The sequence below is a fragment of the Trachymyrmex septentrionalis genome, unplaced genomic scaffold, assembly GCF_001594115.1.
Source record: "Trachymyrmex septentrionalis isolate Tsep2-gDNA-1 unplaced genomic scaffold, Tsep1.0 scaffold112, whole genome shotgun sequence".
Taxonomy (NCBI): Eukaryota; Metazoa; Arthropoda; class Insecta; order Hymenoptera; family Formicidae; genus Trachymyrmex; species Trachymyrmex septentrionalis.
The window spans coordinates 1,311,618-1,320,165 of record NW_017304248.1 but is presented as its reverse complement, the minus strand read 5'-3'; the positions used below and the strand labels follow the sequence as shown (position 1 = coordinate 1,320,165).

General features: G+C 25.7%; 2 protein-coding genes across 2 annotated transcripts in view; one reads left to right on the top strand and one right to left on the bottom strand.

Annotated features, from left to right (window-relative positions):
- Window positions 1-8,548, top strand: part of LOC108751797 (caspase-8) — a 25,917-nt gene that overhangs the window by 926 nt on the left and 16,443 nt on the right. The window contains exons 3-7 of the mRNA XM_018492209.1: window positions 1,346-1,617; window positions 1,694-1,886; window positions 2,776-2,901; window positions 3,210-3,347; window positions 3,618-3,828. Of these exons, the coding sequence (XP_018347711.1) occupies window positions 1,346-1,617; window positions 1,694-1,886; window positions 2,776-2,901; window positions 3,210-3,347; window positions 3,618-3,823 (935 nt within the window). The 3' untranslated portion in view covers window positions 3,824-3,828. The remainder of the gene's footprint in view (window positions 1-1,345; window positions 1,618-1,693; window positions 1,887-2,775; window positions 2,902-3,209; window positions 3,348-3,617; window positions 3,829-8,548) is intronic.
- Window positions 5,176-8,548, bottom strand: part of LOC108751628 (sodium channel protein Nach-like) — an 11,139-nt gene continuing 7,766 nt past the window's right edge. Inside the window, exons 7-9 of the mRNA XM_018491915.1 lie at window positions 7,329-7,521; window positions 6,060-6,166; window positions 5,176-5,306 (exon numbers count right to left, since the gene is read on the bottom strand). Of these exons, the coding sequence (XP_018347417.1) occupies window positions 5,176-5,306; window positions 6,060-6,166; window positions 7,329-7,521 (431 nt within the window). The remainder of the gene's footprint in view (window positions 5,307-6,059; window positions 6,167-7,328; window positions 7,522-8,548) is intronic.

Here is an 8,548-nt window from a genome sequence, read left to right as displayed (position 1 = left end):
ATATATATATATATATATATATATATGTATATGTAGTATATATATGTAGTATATCGATCAAGTAATTAAATAAAATTCTGTTTTTCCAAAATGCATAAATGCAAAATTTGTAAAAATTAAAATATTTGATGCAAAAAACTCGATATTTCGTCCAATGAAAACATGCAGTATATTTACTTATATAGAGAAAATCGGAAAATAGATAACATTTTGTAAATTAACCTCGAATGAGTATTTCATTATTCTAGTTTATACTGATTGTTTATCACTTGTATCAGTTAGCAACTTTATTTAATTATCATATAATTTTATCGATGTCTGCAAATGTATTCATAATATATGTATTTAATTAATCATCTTAATGCATCATCTTGTGTAGTATACTGTTCTTTATATATAAGCACCATCAAAATTTAGATAATTTAAAAAATTGTTGGTATATGTATTAAACAATTGGTGTAAATTAAGATCATTAGATATTCTCATGCTTGTATGTTAAATTATATGAAGTTAAACTTGAAATGAAGGTTCAAAAGATATGTTAAGCTTTGAAAAAGATATAGTTTTTGTTTTAACTTTAAACTTGTATAGTATGCAAGCACGAATAACTGAGATTGGAGTACTTATTTTTACAGTTTACTTTTCATAATGTTATAGCAATTCCTTTCCAATTTTTGGTATATAAACAGACTTTACAATACATCTTGTTTTCAATGTTATTGACATTGTACGCCAAAATCTATGAAATCTTTCGTGTCTAAGTAAATGAAATTCCTAAAGTGAATCTGTTTTATCAGTTTTTCCAAACAAGTCTTTTTCTAACTGCCTTTACAGATTAAAAAATCTTTCTCCATAATTGAAGTATAAACAATAATGTAGTCTAAACCGGTCGACTTTATGCCAAAAATGAAAAAAGGTTGGAAAATTATAGTTTTATTACTGACTTTTAACGTCGACTTTTACGTTCGTAATAATGTTTGCTTTATATACGAGTTTTACACTTTGTATGTATAAAACAATCTTGGTTTGGACTAAAGATTACCTGAACAATCAATGTTGAATACTTAGAATTAGATTTAGATACTTAATACGAAAGATTAGTTAGTTAAAAAATTTGTACGTATGTGTGAGTGCGATATGGATGTAGTAGTATATAAAAATATATTGTGTCGCATTTTATCGGTAAATCAGCAATCTTATCAGAGTTCAAGCAAATGACAGAATTTTTTTAGTTACTTAATACATATACACACATGTAGGTACATACTATGTTGTTTTTGTTTATGTATCTAATAAACTCGAAATATTTTTAAATTAAATAAGATTTTATATTATTCTATTTTAGATAAAATGCATAATATGAAAAAATTATTAAAACATTTGAAAAAATTTGAAGATGGGCACATAAAATTAATTTGTATGGAATTGGAGAAATTTGAGAATGGTCTACAGGTTGTTGATAATTGTCAAATTTTTGGAACAAAGAATGAAAATTATTTACAATCAACTTCTTCAGAAGAACCGTCTCTTATCAAAAGGCATCATTTCAGAAAAAAAATACAGTCAATTAACAGTGGATTATGCATTATCATAAATCAGATGTATTTTATGAAGGAGGTATTACTATTTTAATTAGTATATATATATATATATTTTTTTTTAATATATATATTTTATATTTTTATCTTTTTAGTATGAAACACGCTTTGGAACAAGTGCAGATTCTATTAATCTATCTGAAACATTTAAAACCTTTGGGTTTAAAGTCGAGATACTTCAAAATCTAAAAAAAAACGAAATGTTAGAGAAAATAAAAAACATTTCGAAAGACTATGGTATTAAGTATGATTGTTTATTTCTCTGTGTTCTAAGTCATGGATACAAAGGTGAATAATACATACAACAATAAAAATTTTTTTGAAGTATTTAAACTTTTTTTCGCTTTAAAATATTATATAATTATTATGAAAATATCTCAATAGAATAATCGATAAAATAATTGATAAAATCATATTATGCTGTATCTTTAAGGCTTTTGTTCATTATTATTATCTTAAATGATCAGAAGTGAAAAAAAACACAATAAGAATTCTTGCAGATTACCTTTAAATAGAAATATTTTTGATTAAACAACATTTGCAATTGTATAATAGAATAGATTTATAAAATTATATAATATATATTGAAAACTATTTATCTGTTTTGGAGAGAAAATTAAATTATATTTATTTCTGTATATTAATTTGAAATTGAATATTATTAATTTGAACACACAAATTTGAAAATTTGTTATGTGACTGTGAATATAAAATGAAGAACTCTGATTGATTTTCTTATACCTTATGCATTCTGCAGCATTAAGCAAAAGTCTGTGTTAGCTTATATTCCATGTAACACACTTTATCCAAGGGACGTCTTAGAACGTTTTAGTACATAGGAAAGAATGTTTTTAATATCGAGAAAAAAGTTTTCAGAATTGTCTTTTGAACGTCTCTTGAAATTATGTGCTAAATGGGATGATTATTTATTAATTAACAAAGAAAAAGGAGAATTTTCGATATATGTTATAAGTTGATTTTATTGATTATGTTTTTTATTGAAATATATTTCCATATATATTCCATAATATAGTTTGCAAGAATTTTTATTGTGTATTTTTAACATCACAGGCTGAAATAATAATGAGTGAACAGGAGTTTTAAAATATTTATTTATTTTTATTAATTAATTTATATTTAAGATTAATGATCAGAAAATGATGAGTTTATATCATAGGAGGCATAATTGCATCAGATGAGAAAGAAGTTTCTCTGGAAGCAATAGAACGGGCTCTTTGTTGTATGGAATTAAAAGATGTTATAAAAATTGTTATTATTCAAGCCTGTCAAGGAAAGACACGTGGTAAAAGAAAGCTATGCAAAAGTTAAAGATATAATAAAAATATTTTAGATAAATTTAATATAGCGAGTTACAAAAAATATAAAATATTTTAAAGATTTCAATGATTTTTTGTGTTTATTGATATCTTTTTTTATCATTTTGAAAGATGCACAATATGTTAAAAAATTGCTTAAACATACTATATAGTTTACATTTATCAGATATATGCACATTTATTTTTTTATATATTAAAAGTGCATTCTTTTTACAATACACATATTATAAAATATTTTATTAAAGAAGTATTATACAGCAGATTTTCCTTTTAGGAACTATAAGCAATTCCTTGACAACAGATGGTTTATATGATTCTTTTACACCCACAGAAGATATACGTCAATTTGCAAACTTTTTTATGTTTATGTCGACAATACAAGGTTTTCTATCAATACGTCATAAAGAACATGGTAAATAGTTGAACTGTATTTTATAAAGATCTATATTTTTCTTTCATTTAGTAGGATGTCCAGCAATTCTTAAATATTCTTGAATTTTGGAATTTAAATATTCTAAGAAATTCTCTGCAATTTCAGAACTGATTTGGAATTTTTGTCATTCTTTTCTTTAAAAAAAAATCGATAAAATAGCGATCTTGTTAGACGTTTTTTGGTCTTTACTTTAGGATCCTTAATATCATATTAATGGTATATAATTTTATATTTTTCCATTTTTTTCAGGGTCATGGTTTATACAAGAAGTTTGTAGAATTTTCAAAACTTATGGGAATCAGTTAAGTTTTTATGATTGTGTCAGAAAAATAATGAAATCTATTCGAGAAAAAAAAGGAACAATAGATGGGAATCAGATTGCACAATTAACAGAAATACGATTGGATCGTTTGGAATCAGACTTTCAATTAAAGCAAGTTATTTCTGCAGTTTAACTAGAAAGTAATCGTATATTATAAATATTATATCGTATAAAAATAGATATATTCAAATAAATAATTTATATATTAAAATTAGTTTTAAAAGTTAAGGCTTCTGAACTCATATTGAATCGTGACATCAGAAGCTAGAAACGATACGTTAATTTTTATTACATGCTATTTGTAAATAAAGCTATTTTGGATAAAATGAAATGATGAGATCATTTAAAACACTTGTAAAAATGAAGAATTCAATTCGCCAAACAGATCGCGACAGTAGAGACAGGTGTCGATATATTTTAAAAATCGATAGGGAGGAATTAGGAGATGAAAGAGAAATTGCAAGAATTTCGATGGAAGGATTAAGAAGAAAGGTAATCTTGAGGATTGAGTACTTGATAGAATTTCGAACCAGTATATAAGTACACCACGAGTATTGTGCCCTGTACTGTCCCTACGCACACAGTCAAATCTAATTTAAAATTCTTAGGATGGGCGAAAGCAAGTTTCTACTAAAACATGAGTAGATTCAGCAAGTTTTTCTACCTCCGCTTTATTTCCCACCGATTCCAATAATCATATACAATATTTCCAATAGAGGAGTCGCAGGGAATTGCTTTTATTATTGTTTGAACATTTATAAGATATAATACACGTTATAAATAAAATTATAAAGGGTATCTTGGATTTGCTATAGACAAAGATTAAAAGATAAGTTCGTCAAAAAGTCGGAAAGACTGCTAAGAAGTTGATGAAAGAAAGAGATAAGCGAACGAAAGAAATTGTAACTCCCTCTTGTGGAGGGAACGGGGGGGATAACGCGTGAATCGGACCGTAATCTAAAAGTACGCTAAGACGTGGGACTCTTACAATTGTGCGAATGACATATTTTTTAAGTTGATTACCATAGCTATAAAATGGAGAAATCCGAGAATTTCTCTGTTTTGCAGCTTTTGTCAAAAACGGATGAACGAATATCATTCTAAGTTTCAAGCAAATCTTTTTTTTTATATGTTTATTTAAATGCTCTCTACAAAATTTTATGAAAGATGCAAAAAATGATTTAATTTACAGGAATTGAAGTATATAAAGTTTGACCGCTTAGTCTTTATTTCTTAATTGTTTGTGTTTTTCATATAACGATCTTTATAAAATGATACTTTAATGTTATTTTAATTATATTTATAAATGGAATAATAGACTACTTTGAGCTTAATGTGATTACATTATCAAGGATAATTGTTGATTATATATTTATATATAGATTAGTATCTTAAACTTTATTTTCATGACAATAGAAAAAATAAATTATATATTTTACAATTTAATTTTTCAATCTTAAATATTCCTAAATATATTTATAGTTATTATATATTGCTCTGTTTCATTGAATTGATACAAGCATCAGTTATAATACGTATTATAAAGAAATACAGAAACTCAAAGATAGACATGAGACTGAAACCAGCAAATAGTCCAAGTAAACCGCCAAATGATGCTGCAAATATTAATAAATGTTATTATTTTCATATATAATCTTACCGCGAATTTTTATAGAAAGACACTTATTTAACATGATTTGAGTCAAAATGAAAGAATCTAACAGAAAATGATTGCGCTTTGCTTTTATCTCTTTTTGCGAAAGGGGATGCCGAAATGACGGAATTATCAACATTACAGGTGCATGAATATCTTTGAATTGACTAAATGCAATAAAAATTCTATTTCAAGATTGAAATAGACACAAAATTAGGAGGTATTTGACTTTGTATTAAAAATGAAAAAAAAGTTAAAAATTTGCACTTTTCAATTCGTTAAACTGTCACCTGACGTAGACGTTTTTTTAATATAAAAGCTTTCTACATAGCTTCTATGGTCACAAAATGACGTAATATCATTCATGATGACAGCTATAACGGGCTAAACGTAAATAAAGTTTTTAATTTTTTTTTTTTCGATTTTTTCGTGGAATTTAATGCTGCGGGTGTTTTTTTATGTGTACTTTAATTCTGTAAATATAATTTTGCTATCTGTAAATCCAATTCAAAAAATTATCAAATGGAATTCACAGTAAAGTAGGACAACTTTAGGATCCCCTTATTAGTCGCTTCTCTAGGATTCGCTTTTTTTCTGTCATTCTTTCATTTTGTATCAAAACGCATTATATGCGCGAGTATATTTCATCAAAATTCGTGGTGAGGTATTCTAAATTCTCACCAATATTTTATAAGATGTAAAAATTATATCTTACCAAAAACATTGCGCCAACTATAATTGACTGATCGTCGATATTGGAAAGCAACCAAATCGTTGAAAAATATATGTATTACACTATGATTGCTTATGCTGGTTGCGTTACTGTAAAATTATAACAAGGAGTTTTTGCAATAACGTAGATCCAAATATGGTGAAAGTCACGTTATCTTTTTCTTAATTAATTGTTAAGAAGAAAATAACGTGACTTTTAGCGTTCACTGTATCTGGATGAACGGTATTGCAAAAACTCCTTAATATCATTAATTATAATAATATTATGTAAAACATACAGAGATAATATATTTTAACTGTGGTCCGTTGTTTACTATGAGTATATGTAATGTAAACTATAGATTTTTAGACTTAAAATCTATAATTTAAATTTTACTACAGATTTTCGATATTCACAGCGAATAATGGATCGCAGCTTTTAATGTATACATATAACTATCAAGGGCATAATCAATCTCTAACATTCTAGATTTTACTATATGATACAATGTACGATTTCATATTCTTTAATTAGTCGATAATAATTATACACAGATAAAATGTATTCAATTGTGTCGTTATTTTATATTATTATATATTTTATATTATTCTAATATTAAATTTTTATATTCCATAATCATTTATTTTTCGAGAAGTAAGGATATATCCAAACTTGCCTAGCCGCATAAATAATATATGCATAAATAAATTTATTCAATCACATTTCTCTTACAAAGTCGCACGTAAAATGTGATTGGATAATTTTCTTTATGAATATGTTTATGCGGCAATTTGCAAGTTTGTGTAGATATACCCAATCACTCTAATAAAAGGTTTCAAGATTACATTCAAATGTATTGGACACATATAGGTATGAAATCTTTTCTTTATTTCACTTTGAAAAAAAGAAGCTAAGCAATATTTACAAGTCGACACTACGTATCTATCACGAAATCGTCGATAATATGCAGTTTATCCAAAAATAATTTTTGAGAAAGAAAAGACGACAGACCAATGAGTGAAAAAGGCATAACGAAATTACAAGAAATTACAATTAGAACAATTCTATTCCTACTTGAATCAAATTATCATTTTTACTTTCAACTGTACTTTTATATCTTTTTCTTAGACGTTAATTTAAGGAACTGCAAGGAATTGATAATGGAGTTAAAATTGATGTTGTTGAATAAATATTATTTTAAAATTAGCAAAAAGTATATTTGAAAAAAAATATATAATTTAATGCTTTATGCAATTAAATTATTTCTTTTACCCAGGGTTTTTTGAGAAACGGGCACCGTTATAATAAACAGTATTATCGAGAGTTCCGAAAGAGCTTTCAATGGGATAATAATACAGAAGGCAATCCGGTATGCATCCACAAGGTATTTTATTTACATCATCTAATGTTTTTGGAAGATTTTGTTGTTTTTGATTCATCTCTGGCCATGAATTATAAAATAATACTGTAAAAACATTAATAGAAATATTAAAGAAAAATTAAAGAAATACTTTATTATAGTGTTTTGGAAAGTCTTGGGAATAAGCTACAAGAATGTACAATAAAAAATGGGGGTTTCATTACAAATATTTAATTTAATTTGACTTACATATGACATTGCAAACTCCCAAAGTCAAACTCTTATCATCGTTAAATATGTTTTATTTAGCTCTACGCTTTAAACAATATAAGAATCTTTATTTTAGATCGCTTATATGAGAACACAATCAACATTAGAAATTTAAAATCCCTATTACGGTCGAAGTTAGACTTTCATTACTTTAAATAATTCAAATTTAAATTACTAATATATACTATGTATAATTGTACATATACCATATTGTAGTCTTTTCGAATTACGCGCTGAATTGTTTTTCCGAACTATAAACGCAATTAAAATTATTCTAATAATTAGGAATTAAATTGAGAAGCAATTTCAATAATTTGATGCTACAATCAAGCATCATATTATAAAGATGTTAATATGTTGAAAAACTGTTACTAGAGTTAATTGTTTCTTATGTATTTTTCGTTATAGTTAATCGTTTTTAAATATTTTAATATTTTTGAACTTTTTGTGGACTATGTATATACTTCGCGATTTAGACGATATTCACTCTAAAAGAAAAAACCGATTTTTTCAAGGGAGGGTTTTACTTCCTTAACGTGCGATTCAACACTTTGACATATATATGTCAAAATCAAGTTGATTGGAGATGGGTCCATTATTTTCAATATTTACATATTTTTATTATTTTTATTTTAGAAAATCCGAATTAAATTTAAATTTTTGAAGCATTACATTTATTTATTTGAATATCCATGTAGCATGAAGTCAAACATATGGAAATAATTATTTGAGTGCTTGTTCTAGAAGATATTTTTAAATAAAAAAATTTTATTGTTAATATAAAACGTTAATGTTTATTTTTTAAATAGCTAATGTATATTTGGGAGAGAGAGAGAGAGAGAGAGAGAGAGAGAGAGAGAGA